Here is a 19,562-nt window from a genome sequence, read left to right on the forward strand (position 1 = left end):
AGTCACTGGAAAAGACAATCATGCTTGGAAAAGTTGAGGGCAGCAGGAAAAGAGGAAGACCCAACAAGAGGTGGATTGACTCAATAAAGGAAGCCAAAGCACTCAATTTGCAAGATCTGAGCAAGGCTGTCAAAGATAGGACATTTTAGAGGACTTTCATTCATAGGGTCGCCATGAGTCGGAAGCGACTTGACGGCACTTAACACACACACACACACACACACACATTTTTAAGGCTATAATTTTCAAGCAGGGAAGGAAGTAGTCAAGATAGAAAATGGATTTGCCTCCAAGCAAGGGTTCCAGGCCTGGAAAGGGAGAAGGTGATCTTTGAATAATGAGGCTACTCCCACTAAGCAACACCCATTCAGAACAACCCACGTCCTTCTCTTCCCTCCAATGCAGCAATATCTTGAGGCTCAATATGTGCACATGGCACACTCCGACAGAGAACTGTTTCCTATCAGCATGGAAACAGGCTGGCATTCTGAATCCAGGGTCTGCTTCGCCTGTTGAACTCAGCTGCCTAAATCTAGAACAATCAATGATCCAAGGCAGAACTTGATATGCCAACAGACTGATGAACACGGGGTTTTTCTTTCTTCCCGGACTAATCAGGTATAGAGTCGGCAGGGCACAGCAAACTCGCATGGGCTCCGGTCTGGATGATGGAGTAGGTTTGCTTCCCCACGTCCGGGTGAGCCGGGGAGGAAAAGACAGGCGGAGCCGAAGTCACGGCAATGTTCTGGTCCTCGTCACTCACCACCGTCACTTCCCCTGCCCCTTCCTGAATCAACGCGTTGAGCCCTTCCAAGTCCGAGCAGCTGATCCCCGCACCGCTGATGAACGCCTGGCTAGCGGAGGCCTCCTGGCTGCCCACTGGAAGGGCAGGAATCAGGGTCTGGTGCGCTGCGCCTCCGTCAGCTGGATCGTGGGTCGTCAGGAGAACCGCCGGCTGGCCCACCGAAATGCTTTCTGCCTGAGACCCCGTGGGGAGCAAGCTCACCTGCTGCAGTATTTGCAACTGGCTGCTGCCGGGCAGATCTTCCTGACTCTGGCTTATCAAGGCGGGAGGAACGATGTTGACCGAAGCCGCTTGAATGAGGCTGCCAGCCGGGGGCATCTGATGCCCGACAATGATCTTGACCTGCCCTTCGCCGTAGGCCGACGCCCGCAGCGGCACCTGGAGATGACTGACTGTAATAGGAGCCCCGGCTGGCTGGCCTGGGTCCATCTGCAGTTGCAGGACAGCCAGCTCGGCGTTTGGCGACCCATTGTATTCGACGTGCTGCCTCTTGTGGCTCCTCAGAGAATCTTCCCGGACAAACGAGGCCTCGCAGAGGTCGCACCTGAACGCTTTCTTGGCTTCCAGCCTCGCCACTTGCCTGGGGCCGCCGTCCTTCGGCCCGTCCCCTTCCGCCCTCTCTGCGGTTCTCTTCTTGGCCTTTTCTCGGTGCACTTTCTTCATGTGGGTGGTGAGGTTGCTGCGCTGCTTTGTGTCGAAGCTGCAGAACTCGCACTTGAAGGGGCGGTCCTGGAGGTGGACCCTTTCATGGACCCTGAGGGTGGCCTTGTTGGGGCAGGAGTAGCTGCACTCGGCGCATTTCACCGGCTGCTCGGGCTGGTGGGTGCGCAGGTGCTGCCGGAGGCTGGTCTTGTTCCCGCACTGGAACTCGCACTCCAGGCACTTGAAGGTGTTCTCCACGTTGTGCTTGACGCGGACGTGGGACTTCAGGTTGCCTTTCATCGCGCAGCGCACGTCGCAGAACTCGCACTGGTAGGGCTTCTCCCCGGTGTGCACCCGCATGTGCCTCTTCAAGTCAGAGTTGATTTTGAACTTGGCGCTGCACAGGCGGCACTGGAAGGGAGCGTCTCCTGTCGGCGAGAGAAGCGTTTTGAACGAGGGGGGGCAAAACAAGAGCTACTGCGTAACACGGATAGAATCATAGAGTTGGAAGGGACCACCAGGGTCATCAAGTCCAACCCCCTGCCCAATGCAGGAAATTCACAACTACCCCCCACCCCACCTCTAGTGACCAGAAGATGGCCAAGATGCCCTCCCTCTCATCATCTGCCTAAGGTCACAGAATCAGCATTGCTGACAGATGGCCATCTAACCTCTTCTTAAAAACCTCCAGGGAAGGAGAGCTTACCACCTCCTGAGGAAGCCTGTTCCACTGTTCCACTGAGGAACCACTCTGTTAGAAAATTCTTCCTAATGTCTAGACGGAAACTCTTTTGATTTAATTTCAACCCGTTGGTTCTGGTCCGACCTTCTGGGGCAACAGAAAACAACTCAGCACCATCCTCTATATGACAGCCTCTCAAGTACTTGAACACGGTTATCATATCCTTTCTCAGTCTCCTCCTCTTCAGGCTAAACATACCCAGCTCCTTCAACCTTTCCTCATAGGACTTGGTGCCCAGACCCCTCACCATCTTTGTTGTCCTCCTATGGAGCACTGGGTAAAGAGCACTGTGTAATCAACTTTATGAAAGAGGTGCACATGTTAGGAAGAAAGTAAATTCCTCTGAAATGTGGTGTTGGAGGAGCATGTTACAGATACCGTGGACTGCCAAAAAAACAAATCAGTGGGTTATAGATCAAATCAAGCTTGAACTAACCCTAGAAGCTAAAATGACTAAACTGAGGCTGTGGTACTTTGGTCACATTATGAAAACACAAGAGTCACTGGAAAAGACAATCATGCTAGGAAAAGTTGAAGGCAGCAGGAAAAGAGGAAGACCCAACAAGAGGTGGACTGACTCAATAAAGGAAGCCACGGTCCTCAGTTTGCAAGATCTGTGCAAGGCGGTCAAAGATAGGACATTTTGGAGGACTTTGATTCATAGGGTCGCCATGAGTCAGAAATGATGTGACGGCACTTAACACACATGTGTTAGCAGTTTTGGCTTACCTATAACCAACTGAAATTGAACATTCTCTAAGACATTTCCTAGCCCAGATGTCTGTTATCATGCCTTGTTTTTGTGTACAGGCATGATCCATTCAAACTTTGTAGATACTTCACATGGGGATGGGTAAATGGCTCTATACAGAGACATACTGCACTGTCCCCATGGAGTCCTCTTCAGCGTAATCCCCTGATGTGGGGAGAAGGGATCAGGTTTTCCTTATTTCTTTATTTAATTCCTTTATACCCTGCCTTTCTCCCCACTGGGAGCCCAAGTGGGCTTGCATCAGTTACCTCTCCTCCACTCTGATCTGGAGAACCGGGTTCGATTTCCCACTCCTCCACATGAGTGGTGGATTCTAATCTGGTGAACCAGGTTGGCTTCCCCACTCCTACACATGAAGCCAGCTGGGTGACCTTGGGCTAGACACAGCTCTCTTAGAGCTCTCTCAGCTCCACCAATCTCACAAAGGTGTCTGTTGTATGGAGGGTAAGGGAAAGTGATGGTAAGCCGGTTTGATTCTGCCTTAAGTGGTAGAGAAAGTCGGCATTTAAAAACCAACTCCTCTTCTTCTAGGTTAGGCGAAGAGTGTTTGACTGGCACAAAGTCGCCCAAGAAGCCTCCTTGGCACAGCCGGCATTCAAACCTGGATCTCCAAGAACCTAGCCCAACACTCCAACCAATAGATCACACAGGTTCTCTGCAATGGTGTATCCAATTATGTTGTCCCCACAGGAATGAATGGCACCCAGTCACTTAGAAGGGTATACTCAACAAGATCACTATTGCGCAGTCTCTTTCCCACCCTTACCCCCCATATGTAGAAACAAGCATAGCCCTCTGCTGCATTAACTTTCTTGAACATGCCAGTGTGAATCAGAAGTCTGGGACTGGTCTCTCTCTTTACACTGATGATTTTTTCAAAATGCTTCATCATGTTCTGTCTAGCCGACAGCTTTGTAAAACAGATAAAAGGAAGTATTTCGTCACACAACACATAGTTAAATTGTGGAACTCCCTGCCCCAGGATGTGGTGATGGCTGCCAACTTGGAAAGCTTTAAGAGGGGAGTGGACATGTTCATGGAGGAGAGGGGTATCCATGGCTACTAGTCAAAATGAATCCTAGTCATGATGCATACCTATCCAGGATCAGAGGAGCATGCCTATTTTATTAGGTGCTGTGGAACACAGGCAGGATGGTGCTGCTGCAGCTGTCTTGTTTGTAGCCTTCCTAGGGGCACCTGGTTGGGCCACTGTGTGAACAGACTGCAGGACTTGATGGACCTTGGTCTGATCCAGCATGGATTTTCTTATGTTCTTAGGAGAGGGCTATTCATGGCTACTAGTCAAAATGGACATCAGTCATGATGCATACCTCTTCTCTCTAGCATCAGAGGAGTACCGTATATACCCATGTATAAGCCGACCCGCGTATAAGCCGAGGTGCCTAATTTCTCCCCAAAAATGGGGAAAAATTAGGCACCCGCGTATAAGCCGAGGGTCGGCTTATAACCCCTCCCCCCCCCCCGCAGGCTTACCTGACAGCGCTCTCCAGCGGCGAGGGTCCGGCGGCGGCGCGGCCCGGGGGGGCCTGGGCAGCCTTCCTGCGGCTGCAGGAGGCTGCCCAAGGCCCCTCCCGCCCGAAAAAAATGGCGGCGGGGGGCGGGGTCCTTGGGCAGCCATCCTGCGGCTGCAGGAGGCTGCCCAAGGCCCCTCCCGCCCGGGAAAAATGGCGGGGGGGCGGGAAGGGCCGGGGCAGCCATCCTGCAGCTGCAGGAGGCTGCCCAAGGCCCCTCCCGTCCGAAAAAAATGGCGGCGGGGGGCAGGGGGGCCTTGGGCAGCCATCCTGCGGCTGCAGGAGGCTGCCCAAGGCCCCTCCCGCCCGAAAAAATGGCGGGGGGGGGGCTTGGGCAGCCATCCTGCGGCTGCAGGAGGCTGCCCAAGGCCCCTCCCGCCCGGGAAAAATGGCAGCGGGGGCCTTGGGCAGCCATCCTGCGGCTGCAGGAGGCTGCCCAAGGCCCCTCCCGCCCGGGAAAAATGGCGGGGGGGCGGGAAGGGCCGGGGCAGCCATCCTGCAGCTGCAGGAGGCTGCCCAAGGCCCCTCCCGTCCGAAAAAAATGGCGGCGGGGGGCAGGGGGGCCTTGGGCAGCCATCCTGTGGCTGCAGGAGGCTGCCCAAGGCCCCTCCCGCCCGAAAAAATGGCGGGGGGGGGGGCTTGGGCAGCCATCCTGCGGCTGCAGGAGGCTGCCCAAGGCCCCTCCCGCCCGGGAAAAATGGCAGCGGGGGCCTTGGGCAGCCATCCTGCGGCTGCAGGAGGCTGCCCAAGGCCCCTCCCGCCCGGGAAAAATGGCGGCGGGGGCCGGGGGGGGCCGGGGCAGCCATCCTGCAGCTGCAGGAGGCTGCCCCAGGCCGCTCCCGGCGGCAGGAAGCGGCACGGGCCCGGCGGCGGCGGCAAGTTTCCCCCCTCCCTCCTCCCTCCCTCCCCCCGTATTGACCCGCGTATAAGCAGAGGCCGGCTTTTTCAGCCCATTTTTGGGGCTGAAAAACTCGGCTTATACGCGAGTATATACGGTATGCCTATTATATTAGGTGCTGTGGAACACAGGCAGGATAATGCTGCAGCAGCCATCTTGTTTGTGGGCTTCCTAGAGGCCCCTGGTTGGGCCAGTGTGAACAGCCTGCTGATGGACTTTGGTCTGATCCAGTATAGCCTTTTGTTAAATAGGGTGCTGGTACAAACCAGCAGCAAAACCAGAATTTATTTATTATTTACAAAATTTATATCCCACATTTGCCCTCAGAAAAGCCAACAAGGCAACTAAGGGGGGTTCTGGAGGGATCCTATCCAAAGAACTGCCGTGCTTTGACAAACCTCTACAGAGGGTGCCACCTGCTTAATCACCAGATCAACACAATACTGAACATTTGCAGCACTGACACCTTTCACAGTACGAACAGCAAGGTTTTCATTTTCGCTCAGAACAGCCCCATTATTGCTAATGCCGCCACATGAAAGAGAACCACTGACTTATTGTTGCTCTCAACCAGTTGAATGGCGCAACGTTCTTTTATGATCCCACTCATCACGCACACAGAGAAGAGTGAATGAACCACAGGGTGCCGTTTAAGGCAGAAATAAAAAGCACGGAAGTCCTTAGTTTGGTAAATGTTTCTGTTCTTTAATAATCACAATACATACGGTTTAATTCGCTTTACCAGTTTAGTGTTTTATAGATCTTCATAAACGGGAGACAGCAAAAGGCAAAGGCATAATTTGCTCACCCAGCTACATATTTAATCGATCCAAGCTGCATATTCTTCAAATCGCGATGCAGCATATTGTTGTAATCCATGTGTCTACTGAATAATTGAGACCCATGGTGTAAAATGTTTATTACACACATTTTATTAATGAAGACACACGGCCTGCCAGTTCAGTTTATTTTACAATCTGGCTACCTCCAGTTGTGTATGAATTTCAAGTAAGTTATTGAATTTTTATCTACATTCCTGATGAAAGCCTGGCATGGTACACATTCCAATAGCCCTGTTTTCATGCGCCAGACTTTACTAAGAAAGTCTAAATATGAGGGCAGCATATTTAAGAGCCAGTGTGGTATAGTGGTTAAGAGTGGTGGTGAAGTGGTTAAGAGTGGTGGAGTCTGATCTGGAGAACGGGGTTTGATTTCCCCACTCCTCCTCATGAATGGCGGAGGCTAATCTGGTGAACTGGGTTTGTTTCCCCATTCCTACACATGAAGCCAGCTGGGTGACCTTGGGCTAGTCACACTCTCTCAGCCCCACCTACCTCACAGGGTGTCTGTTGTGGGGAGGGGAGGGTGATTGTAAGCCAGTTTGATTCTCTCTTAAGTGGCAGAGAAAGTTGGCATATAAAAGCCAACTTTTTCTTCTTCACTCTCCCCCCCCCACAAGGTTGCTGAAATGGTAACACATAAGTAGGAAGAAATACCTACGCTAAAAGAAGGATGGGAGAAACATGTAATCGATTGATAGGTCTAGTAATGGGTACAGCTGTAAGTAATTCCATAATCTAAGAGTCTTGATTTATGAGGGACTCTAGAACTCTTGAGTGTGGCTTCCAGCCATAGTGGGCTGCTGCGGATTGTGTGCGCTTAGGCCTCAGTGCCTGCTTAAGGCACAGAAGTCACCAGGGCTGTGAAACATTGGCTCCCATGACTAGAAGGCAGTATAAAACTGTTTGACTGGCCAAATACCTACGACAAATACTAAGACCCTGCCTGGCTTTTGCCGCCTCATTCTACTTTCTGCTCTTCAGAACCTGACTGAAGTATCTGGTCTCAGGGAGACCTTCTAGATCAGGGGTTCCTGAACCTTTTTGAACCTGTGAGCACCACTGGAATTCTGACGCAGGGTGATGGGCGCAGCCACAAAACGGCCGCCACAAGAAGTGGACACACACATACACCACCCAACCGCAGGGGACAAAAGGAGTAATTTTTAAAAATACACTGGGAAAGAGGAGTGAGACCAAAACTAAAACCAACACTGTGATGGCTGCCGCTAATGAAACAATGCTATTTTAATCTGCACAGCCAACCAGATCTTCGGTGGGCAATCAGAAGCCCTGCTGGGCAGCAGCCACACCTGGCCCCACTCACTTTCTCAAAAACACTCAGCAGGTGCCAGGAAAGGTGTTGGTGGGCACCATGGTGCCAATTGGGCACAACCTTTGGGACCCCTGCTTTAGATGACATAAGAAAAGCCATGCTGGATCAGACCAAGGCCCATCAAGTCCGGCAATCTGTTCACACAGTGGCCAACCAGGTGCCTCTAGGAAGCCCAGAAACAAGACGACTGCAGCAGCACCAACCTGCCTATGTTCCACAGCACCTAATATATTCGGCATAGTCCTCTAATCCTGGAGAGAATAGGTATGTATTATGACTAGTATCCATTTTGACTAGTAGCCATGAATAGCCCTCTCCTCCATGAACATGTCCACTCCCCTCTTAAAGCCTTCCAAGTTGGCAGCCATCACCACATCCTGGAGCAGGGAGTTCCACAATTTAACTAAGTGTTGGGTGACGAAATACTTCCTTTTATCTGTTTTGAATCACTCACCCTCCAGTTTCAGCAATGACCCTGCTTCTAGTATTGTGAGAGATTATATTATAGATTATATTATAGTGACCACAACATTGGAGCACCATTTTCTTTGGAAATTTCCAGCCCTCGTGGCTGGAGAGTTTGGAGATCGCAAAGGCTCAAACTTACAGGATTTACAGCCATTTATAGGTATGTTGGCATATGGAAGTTTTGTTGCAACCCGAGACAGGGTACTACAGTTTACAACTATGGGCAGATCCTCTTTGACTGCAAGGAGTTCTGCGGTACCACTGCCCCTATTTAGCCAAAGTCAGCACTGAGGAAAACATTCTTGACTTACCTGTGTGGGATCGCAGATGCACGGTCAGCTGGCTGGAATTGCGACTAGCATAAGGGCAAATCTGGCATTTGAAAGGGCGCTCGTTCGAGTGTATGCGCTGGTGCTTGTTCAGGCTGCTGCTCTCAGCGGCTGCGTAGTCACAGTGCTTACACTTGTGAGGTTTAAAACCAGTGTGGGATCGCATGTGCATTGTCAGCTTGTCTTTGCGACTGAAGCATTTGCCGCAAACTTCACATTTATGGGGCTTGTCACCTGGAAGGGGAAAGCAGAGTAACAGGACTGAGACAGTATGAAATTGCTGAAAGGCTTTAGCACCAGACTAAATGCAGAGATCCCAAATTAATCTTGCAATCAGGTTTTCTTTTTTCTTTTTGTTTCCAGATGCACAGGGATTTCTTCTTCCATGCATCTTTTTAATTCCTCAAAAAAAAGCACAGAGATATTTGCACACCTGTGTAGCTCCAAAAATAGGACTCCTGGCTGCTGTGGCAACCTCTGTTGAAACATGGCTTACATAAACAGAATTGCACCTTCTCCTATCGTGACCTGAATTGCTCAGAGAATGCAGTCAAGGACTCGGCAGCATGTTTTTTAAACTTTGCAGAATCCATTTTCAGGCAATGGTGTCCCTCCAAAGCTTGCTGTCCCTAATTCGTCTGCAGAACTGATCTAATAAAGGTAGTCACCTAAAACATTTTGCTTTTCTCTGTGTATATTTATGATCTTCCACTACCTACCCCCCCCCCATTCTTTGCCCCTTTTCAATACAGTACTGGGCACTTCCTTTTTCTAACACAGAAAATTAGCTCCTGTGTTTATTCTGGGATAGAGGGAAGCACATGCTATGCGCACAGAAGGCCAATGTTCAACCATTATCATCTTCAGCAAAAAAAGGTCCCACATACTTTGGCTGGAAAACGCTCCGCCTGATACCTTGGAGAGTTAGTGACTGCTAGTCAGAGTAGACAGTACTAGCTTAAATGGACCAGTGACCTGTGGAGGCTGCTTAGACCCACCTATGAGAGGGTATTACTTTAAAACTCTTTGACTGAAATAAAGCAATGTATTAACCACTAAAATCACTGTGCTGTTTGGTAATTAAATGCTCTTTTACAACATTAAATCTTTGCAGGACACAGTCCTCAATCTCTAAGGGAGATGCTGAGGTTTGTTTGTATGTTCCAAGTGAAGCCTTTATTTTCCAGCCAATAAAGAGTTAATGTATGAATTACAACTTTTATTTAAAGATCTGATCATTCTAGACACGATTAAAAAAACATTATTGCATAAATACACAAAACACCAGTATACTCAACTGAAATCAATCCTGCATAAGCATACATGTCATTCCTGTTCTAAGCTGACTTTTTTTTGGGGGGGGGGGAAGGTTACATTTTAAAACTTCTTATCCAGAGCTTTGCCAAAAAAAAAAAAAGAAGGAGGAGGAGGAGGAGGGGGACGGGAAGGGGAAAGTAGATTTCATTGAATCCCAAACCTGAGGAATTCACAAATTATAGGGTGTGTCCAGTTTATATAGATGCCATTACATAGGCCAACACATGACTTTTGATTTCTACCCTCAAGGTGTGAGATGCTACTGCTCTGATTGACACTATTTTCACAATGGGATTTTTCCTGGGCACTGAATTCACTGTCTGACATTCTTTTTTTGTGCTGGGAGCTAGTCTGTTAGAATATCAGCATTTTATAACTCCTTCTGACACTGAACAATAGCTCTCTGCCTTTTGGCTGGCTGAAGAAAGGAAGAGTAACTTTTACAGGAAACCCAAAAAACAGTGTAAGCAAAATGAAGACTCAAGCTTTGCATGTCAAACGTACCTATTTATTTTGTATATGAACGACATGATTAAAACTACATTCCATCACAGTCTGATTCAGCATCAGGCAAAGCTTATGACATCTGGCTGAAAAGACCCTATTAGACCATAACCCCAGAGATGTACCTGTGTGTGTTCTTAAATGCCGCTCCATATCTTTCATACCATAGGATGTCTTGAACTGACAACCTGGAAAAAGGGGGGGAAAGAGATCCAGGACATTAGGAATGATGATTAGAACAAAAAGACAGCGGAATATCCGAGAAGACAGTTTCCCCAATGCATGCAACCTTATTACTTCTCTGTATGTTTTCCCCATATTAAAAAAGGTCAGACTTCTGATGCTTGGAGCGGTGGAGTCTGATCTGGAGAACTGGGTTTGATTCCCCACTCCACATGAGCGGCGGAGGCTAATCTGGTGAACTGGATTTGTTTCCCCACCCCTACACACGAAGCCACCTGGGTGACCTTGGGCAAGTCATTCTCTTTCAGCCTCACCTACCTCACAGGGTGACTGTTGTGGGGAAGGGAAGGTGATTGTAAGCAGGTTTGATTCTCCCTTAAGTGGCAGAGAAAGTCGGCATATAAAAACCAACTCTTCTTCTTTCTGAGAAACGCTTTCTGAAGCCACCCAGAGAGCAAGCCAGTCAATCCACTTGCCCCATCTGCTAAGGAGTTTACAGCATTTTCTAATATTTTTGAACTCTCAAAAGGTAGAGACAACAGCCCGCCCCCCCCACCCTGCCCAGCAAAAGAGAAGGAGAGAACAATCTGTACACCAGCGCCGGCCTGTGGACTAACATTTCCAACCTCAATCACAAGCTGCCCAGCTGTCTTCATCCCCCACCTGGGTAGCAGCAGCTGAGTTTCTTCTGAGCCGCTGATGCCGTGGATTTTCTGGTGCGAGGTTTTGGCGGTGTGGTGGTCACGTTGGTGGTCGGAGGCTCGCTGTTCTCACTAGGAAGGTAGGCTTGGTAGCCGTGTTCAAAAACAAATTCTGGGGCAGAAACTGGAAAAAAAATATACACAAGAAAGATGAGTTTTTGAACACCTGAACGTTGCGACACATTACATTGGGGAGAGGAAGGAGCTCAGCAAAGTATAATGCCATAGACTCCACCCTCTAAAGTAGCCACTTTCTCCAGAAGATCTGGCCTCGGTCATCTGGAGAGCAGTTGTAATTCCAGGAGACTGTCAGGCCCGGCCTGGAGACTGGCAACCCTATAGGTTGCCCACAGGAAGCAGGTAAGTGGTAACCCTCGGTACAGCCTATTCTCCTCTGCTCTGGCTGTTTTTCTTTTTTAATGGCTGGGTTTTCCATGTCTAGATCAGGCCCAAGAAAGGCGGAAATCCTATGTACTTATGTGGGACCACATCCTCCTGAACTCACTGACCACAGCATTGTCCTGCCTGTGTTCCACAGCACCTAATATAATAGGAATGCTCCTCTGATCCTGGAGAGAATAGGTATGCATCATGACTAGTATCCATTTTGACTAGTAGCCATGAATAGCCCTCTCCTCCATGAACATGTCCACTCCCCTCTTAAAGCCTTCCAAGTTGGCAGCCATCACCACATCCTGGGGCAGGGAGTTCTGCAATTTAACTATGGAAAGTTTTTGTTGCCATCTTCTGGGCATGAGTCGGGGTCACTGGGGGTGTGGGGGGAAGTAGTTGCGAATTTCCTGCATTGTGCAATGATTGGACTAGATGTCTCTGATGGTCCTTTCCAACTCTATGATTCTATGATGCCCCTCTTCCCCCCACCCACACTGACTCACCAGACTCTGTCCCTTACAGCCAAAAAGCCACCCCTCATCTGCTAGCTTTGGCATGCTGAGCCCACAAACAACCCAAACAGACCAAACCTGACCAGTCAAACTCCACCCACCTGGCATTTTCAAAATTGCATGTTAGCACCATACTGTCCTAAGCTCAGTTTTACCTTTCTAAGCCCGCTAACCTCAATGGGCTTAGAAGGGTGTAACTCTGCTTAGGATGGCATCGCTAACCATCTGCCAATATGCATCTATGCTAGCCATTTAGGGTCCAAAATGGGTGGGGAACCTTTTTTCTGCCAAAGGCCATTTGGATATTTATAACATCATTCACAGGCCATACAAAATTATCAACTTAAAATTAGCCAACCAAGCCCCAAGCAAGCAGCTGCCCCACATGACCCCCCCCCCACACCGCATGGGCAAGCAGGCAGGCATCCAACTAGTGGTGCACTCGCCCACATGGTGGCACAGGATGGTCTGTTGCACCAGCCGGGCGTAGCCGTCCCGGCACACGCCGGAGTTGCTCCTGCTCTGCATGGTCAGGGCCAGATTCTACAGCCGGCTCCTGCTACCTCCGCCTGCAGGGATGAAATGAGGACACACTGGCTAAGAACTCCCCCCCACACACACATTCTGGCCCTGCCCCCTTTAACCCCTCTATTGTCACCACTTCCGCCCCCAGCCCTCTTGTAGTACAGAGGGAATATGTTTCTCCACGGCCCGGGTGGGAAAGGGTTAACACAGTTTCTTGGGCAGCCCTAGCAGCTCCATAGCTAACGACTCTTCGGCAAGGGGGGAAAAAGGTTCCTTTTCTCGGCAAAACAAACTCACATCCGCCTTGAATAGAGGCTATTCCTGTCCGCGGAGGGGGAGGATCACCGCCTTATATCCTTCTGAGCTAGAGATCTGCCAGGACCCACAAAGGGCCAGACCAAATGATTTTGCAGGCCTTAAATGGCCCCCGGGCCTGACGTTCCCCAACCCTGGTCTAAAGGAAGCAATGAATATGCATTTCTGACGCCTTCCTGCCTAGTCATCTGGAGGCAATCCCTATTTACCAAAGAAAGTAGCTCTTTACGAGACCGGTGAAGGAACCTGTGCGGCCGCTTGACCAAGGATATGTCATGATAAAGAACACGACATCCTCTTCTCGGTCTCCAGTGTCTCCTTCCAAAATTTCGTGGATAAATACCTGTAATGGTTTGGGTCTCTGAAGTGATTGTTCTAGTCGCAGTTTGAGTCTGTGTTGCCGGTACCATTTCTTCCGACACAAACTGCACCGTACTGGTGGTGCCGGCTGCTGTACCGGAGAGCTGGCAGCCACTTCTCTTGTGTGCGACAAATGCATCCAGATTGTTGAATTGTTGCTTACATAGTCCACAAATGTGAATATCTGGAGTCAGTTCTACTAAGACGGTGGTGCCTCCTGGAACTGAAACAAGGAAATATATCAGGGTAGACCATGAAAACAACAACAGTACGGCTTCAAAGGCCCAAGTGTTCTAAAAGGCTTAGCGGAAAGGCCAAATCCCACAAAAGCTGTTGAGTTTGAAGCCATGCCCACGGACTCTTCTATTTGATGACCAGGCCCCTACATTTCAGTAAACTCAGATAATAAATGTTGCAGAACATGTATAAATTCAAGTTCTTCTGGAAGCGCCAGAAGTCACACTCAATCATTCCTTCTTAAATTGTCATGATTTAAAAGGAAAAGAAAAAAATAACATCTGGCTTCACAAATACACAAGGTATGTGTGGTGGTAGAAAGTGTCATCAAGTCACAGGTCATTTATGGTGACCCCGTAGGGTTTTCAAGGGAACAGACTTTCGGGGATGGTTTGCCTTTGCCTGCCTCCGCATGGGCTGAGAGAGTTCTGAGGGAACTGTGACTGGCCCAAGGTCACCCAGCAGGCTTCATGTGGAGGAGTGGGGAATCGAACCTAGTTCTCCAGATTAGAGTCCGCCGTTCTTAACCACTACACCAAGCAACCACTTAACCACTACACTACGGTACAGCAGAGAAATGGAATACAAAATTAGGAACAGAACATTTGGTAACACATCACAGAACGCGGCAGAGGCTAAAAGATGCTCATACAGCGATCCTTAGTGCGAGAATGAAGGTGCTGCTGGAAGACAGTAGCTCCTGTTTTCAGCAGTGAAATGCTGGGTGCATCACAGAAGCAGGGAGCCATTGGATGGGGAAGGGATTCGACTGTAGCACTACTTCCCAGGCGGCAGACAAATCTGCAATCGCTCATACCCTTTCGTTACTCTTTCTTCTGCCTGCTCCCATTAACCCCCAGGTACTTGCTGCCACTAGGATGGGGCCTGGAGATGTCCCAGAATTATTACCTATACCCACACTAAAGATATCCGTTGCGCTGGAGAAAACGGCAGAATGTTAAAACGCCGGTAGTTTTTCAAGATTCATTAAAGGACTGTATTTAAAAGAAAAGCCGAAAAGCCAAACAAAAACATGCAAACAGTTGTTAATAACTTGCAGTTTTCCAAAACTTTAGTTCCCAAATAAGAGAAACTAAGGAGGAAACCAAATACCTTCGACTAGACCTTAGTTCACCTTTTTCCTTGGTCCAGACATTGGATCAAGTCAAACAACCCACATTTCCTTGTGTCAGGGTACACTTCCCTACCCAAAGTAACTAACTTGCTGAGCAACTCCAGTAAAGGTGCAATGCGCTCTTGGGGAAGAGCATTATATAAGCTTTCTTGGGCACCTACCCCAGGGGGGTTGGGAGCTCCAGGTGGGAAAATTCCTAGAGATTTTGGATGTGGAACTTGGGGACGGCACTCAGCGAGGTAAAATGCCATAGGGTCCCCCCTCCAAAGCAGCCATTTTCTCCAGGAGAATTGACCTCTGTAGTCTGGAGATCAGTTGCAACCCCAGAGATCTCCAACTCCAGGTGCCACCTGGAGGTTGGCAACTCGGGTTGTCAGCCTCCAGGTGGTGGCAGGAGATTAGAACTGATCTCCAGCTGATAGAGATCAGTTCACCTGGAGAAAATGGCCACTTTGACAACTGGACTCTATGGCATTGAAGTCCCTCCCTCCCCAAACCCCTCCCTCCTCAGGCTCTGCCCCAAAACCTCCCACTGGTGGCAAAGAGGGACCTGGCAACCCTATTGGCAACCCTATGTCCCACTGCCCAGACCTGATAACAATTTTCCCTTCAGAAGGGGCCACGAACTAATCCTGTCCTGGATTCCCCCCGGGAGCTTTAGGCAGGAAGAAAAGGCCTAGTCCCTCCTTCTCATACAGAGAAATTCTCCATTAAGTACCTGGTCCCTAAGAAATCCAAATGCAAATGTTGTGGCCCTGAGGTCCTAACAAGGCCTCGGGGGCTAGAAACCCTGGCAAAACCAGAAAATTTTTAATGAACTTGAGGCCTCTAAACACACCACTGGCGACAGGAGGGTATAAGAATAGGGTTGCCAGCCTCCAGGTACTAGCTGGAGATCTCCTGCTATTACAACTGATCTCCAGCCGATAGAGATCAGTTCTCCTGGAGAAAATGGCCACTTTGGCAATTGGACTCTATGGCATTGAAATCCCTCTCCTCCCCAATCCCCGCCCTCCTCCAATTGCCAAAGCGGCCATTTTCTCCAGGTGAACTGATCTCTATTGGCTGGAGATCAGTTGTAATAGCAGGAGATCTCCAGCTAGCACCTGGCGGTTGGCAACCCTATTAATACCTGCTTCCACTCGGAGCTAGATGGGCCAAAGCAGCTTTACATGGCTCAATTGCCTCAAGTCTGCTGCCCCGCGCCAGCTCTAGATATCCATTATACTTAATCTGCTTGCACGGCTGCAAACTCCTGCAAGGGGAATACCTGAAGATTTAGGGGTGGGGTGGAACCTGAGGAGGGCGCGGTCTGGGGAAGCCGTGGAGCCCACCCTCCAAAGCAGCCATGTTCTCCAGAGGAACTGATCTATCATCCAGAGCTCAGTAGTATTCCCAGATCTAAAGCCAGCACCTGGAGACCGGCAGCCCTAGGCCGCATGCTTCTTCCACCTAATTCACTATTGCCAGAGTCAAAACCTCTCATCCCTTTGCAAACAAGTACGTTGCATCTAGGTGGCCAGCCTCCAGGTAGGAGCTGGAGACCTCCTGCTATTACAACTGATCTCCAGTCAAGAGAGATCAGATCACCTGGAGGAAATGGCCGCTTTAGCAACTGGTCTCTATAGCATTGAAGTCCCTCCCCAAAGCCCACCCTTCTCAGGCTGCACCCCAAAAAGCTCCCGCCGGTGGTGAAGGGGGGCCTGGCAACCCCAGCTGCATCCAATGCACCTTCTGTGCATTGCACATTTGTGGATAGGCACCTACCCCCTGGCATGGCAGTAACGCAACCTCCCACCCCTTTTCAATAAGCATGCCCAGGCGCCCCTCCTCCCCGCGCAAGGCGGCTGCCCCACCTCGCTTCCCCCCACCCCCCACCGGGGCGCTCCCAGCTCTCACTGCTTTTGCCACCCATGTTCCCGGGCCCACGTCCACAGCAGGCAGATTCCCGGGCCGGCTTCTGGCGCCACTCAGGTTTCGGGGCCCGGCGCCGCGCCGCCTCTCCCACCCCCAGCCCGGGAGCGCGGATACGCCGCGCGGCCACTTACATTGCACGGGCCCGGGGAAAGGCTGGGCGCGCGCCTCCATCGTGGCTGCCCGGGTTGCACCGCCTGGAAAGCAAGCAAGCAAGCAAGCAAGCATGCATGCAAACGGGGGGGGGGGGAGAGAAGGACCCTTGGCAAAAGAAAGCCCTCTGTTCTCCTCCCATTCCCCCCCCCCACGCCGGCAAAGGGCGGGGACGGACGTGCAGCGGCCGAGCATGCTCCGTGGCGAAGGCTGAAGCCATCGCGGCGTTGTCTTTGCCCGTCCGTCACCCCGCGCGTGAAGAGAGGCTGCTGGCCATTTATTCCTGGAAGGTTTTGCATTGGGTTTGTCACTCTATAGATGCCCGTTTTCCCCATCTGAATTCTCAAAACTCTGCATGGCGGCTTATTGTTGAGTTTTGAGAATATAGCTGGGGGGGGGGGGGAAGTGCATCGAAAGAGTGGCAAATCCAATGCGAAACCTTCCAGGAATAAATGGCCTCTAGAGAGAGCTGCAGCTGCGCTTCTCGTGCCAGTATATTGGGCAAGAGGCGCGCGGGGAGGTTTGTGCCTTGGGTTTGCCGCTCTCTAGATGCACATTCCCCCCCCCCCCATCTGAATTCTCTCTTTTTCCACAGAAGCAGGTATTGATGGATGAAAGGGTGTCAGACCTTACCCCTGGTGGAAGGATCTCTGTATTTTACCCTGCTTGGGATATTTATTATTGCAATACCTTGAAAAATTTACCCTATGGGGACTGTTTGAGACAGCAAGGTAGACTTCCCCTATGGGAGATCCACTGATTTAGCAATTGGTAATAATCTCTTTTCCTTTCTGTAAATGTATTGAAATGTATTAGGACAGCAAGGGAATAGCTTGTTGCTGGGCAGGATATCTCTGTGTGTGTATGTCTGTGTGCAAGGAATTGGAGGGTTACAGTAAACCATACCAAGAACTGGGTGAAACTGTTACTCTGCTGCCGCCTCGATGTCTGGAGTGCTATCAGCTCTACCCTGAATGTTGATGGGTTGTCACATCTTGAATTTGGATCAATATCTCTCCCTCAGTACAATCGGGGCTCAGAGATTTGTGCCCATTAGGGCCTCTGAGTCAGCAGCTGCAAATAAACTGTTTTCTTGAAATAACGATCTCAGGTCTCTCTCTCCCCCCACAAACCCTTGTTTACCACATCAATATGGATGATCACATAGGAAATTATGAGACTTTTGTAATGAAGGACTGATGAAGATGTGACTTTGAAACAATCGTATCCTCTTGGAGAACTTTTGTCTGCTGACACCCTTTCATCCATCAATACCTGCTTCTATGGAAAAAGAATATAATAGAAGGACTATTAATTGAAGTGTACTCGCCTTTACTTACCACTTACTTGTTGCTTTGGACACTAGTTGTCTGTGTATGTTGATGGTCATTTAGACTATTGTACATAGTTGCAATACATTTTGCTATTTTCTAACATATTCGCTCCTGTACTGAGTTCCTTAACCTCCAGGTATTAGCTGGAGATCTCCTGCTATTACAACTGATCTCCAGCCGATAGAGATCAGTTCACCTGGAGAAAATGGCTGCTTTGGCAATTGGACGCTATGGCATTGAAGCCCCTCCCCTCCAAAACCCCACCCTCTTTAGGCTCTGCCCCCAAAACCTCCCACCGGCGGCAAAGAGTGACCTGGCAACCCTACCTGTGAGGTACATTTGGCTGAGAGCCAGCATGGCGTAGTGGTTAAGAGCAGCGGACTCTAATCTGGAGAAGCGGGTTTGATTCCCCACTCCTCCACATAAAGCCTGCTGGGTGACCTTGGGTGACTCACAGTTCTCTCAGAACTCTCTCACCCCCACCTAGCTTACAAGGTGTGTGTTGCGAGGAGAGGAAGGAAAGATGATTGTAAGCCACTTTGAGACTCCTTAAAGGTAGAGAAAAAGTGGGGTATAAAAACCACCTCTTCTTCTTCTGATTGGCTCAAGGTCACCCAGCAAGCTTCCTTGGCGTAATGGGGACTTGAACCTGGATCTTCCACATCCTAGCCCAGCGCTCAAACCACTATATCACACGGGCTTTCTTAGATAAATGTTTTTCTTCCATGGGAAAACACAGAGCTGCTAAAATGGGGTTTCCGGCTGTCTCCCTCCCATCCCAACACTAATCTGGTTAGCACACACTGAAATAACAGCTAATATTACATAATAATAATAATAAGAGTTGGTTTTTATATGCCAACTTTCTCTACCTTTTAAGGAGAATCAAAATGGTTTATAATTTTCTTCCTTTCCTCTCCCCACAACAGACTCCTTGTGAGGGAGGTGGGGCTAAGAAAGTTCAGAGAGAGCTGTGACTAGCCCAAGGTCTCCCAGCTGGCTTCATGGGTAGGAGTGGGGAAAACAACCCTGTTCACCATATTAGAGTCCACCGCTCATGTGGAGGAGTGAAGAATCAAACCCAGTTCTCCAGATTAGATTCCACCGCTCTTAACCACTATACCACACTGGCTCTCCAGTTGCCAGGGTTCATTGCTGAGGTTAATATAGAAGCAAACCATTGCTTAAAAAACCATTTGTAGCATTGATAGCATACGGGCCGCCTAAAACTCCTGGACTGGACCTGGCAACCCGCTATGCAGGCACTCGACTACTGTTCTGGCCGCGCGCGTGCCCCAAACGCTACGGGACAGTCGCTGCGCGCTCCGTTGTCACGGACTCGGCCGCTCCTGCGAGCGCCGTGCAGCCAGCAGCTAGGAAACAGATGCAAGGGGCAGCCTCCGGTGAACCTGAGAGAAGCCATGTTCCTGTACAACCACTGTTCCAGCCGCAGCCATGCCATGAAAAGCAGACAGTCACGTAGTCAGTGCCAAACACCCCCCCTTGCAACATCCACAGCTTAATGGGCCGTCAACAGCGATCCTGATATCAAGATGAGTCGTTCTTCCAGCTAAGCAGCAGCGATCCCAGGACGTTTGCACAGATCGCACCCATTG

The 19,562-nt window shown here is 49.9% G+C and overlaps 1 protein-coding gene across 1 annotated transcript; it reads right to left on the reverse strand.

The window, feature by feature from the left end:
• Nucleotides 1-610: 610 nt before the first annotated feature.
• Nucleotides 611-13,388, reverse strand: ZFP64 (ZFP64 zinc finger protein). The gene is made up of 4 exons (XM_056845177.1): nt 13,157-13,388; nt 10,310-10,372; nt 8,346-8,597; nt 611-1,875 (listed from the first exon to the last, which is right to left on the reverse strand). Exons 1-4 carry the CDS (start codon nt 13,221-13,223, stop codon nt 611-613), a joined length of 1,647 nt encoding a protein of 548 aa, XP_056701155.1. The 5' UTR covers nt 13,224-13,388.
• Between the last annotated feature and the right edge of the window lie 6,174 nt (nt 13,389-19,562).

Source organism: Euleptes europaea, chromosome 2, assembly GCF_029931775.1.
Source record: "Euleptes europaea isolate rEulEur1 chromosome 2, rEulEur1.hap1, whole genome shotgun sequence".
Lineage (NCBI taxonomy): Eukaryota > Metazoa > Chordata > Lepidosauria > Squamata > Sphaerodactylidae > Euleptes > Euleptes europaea.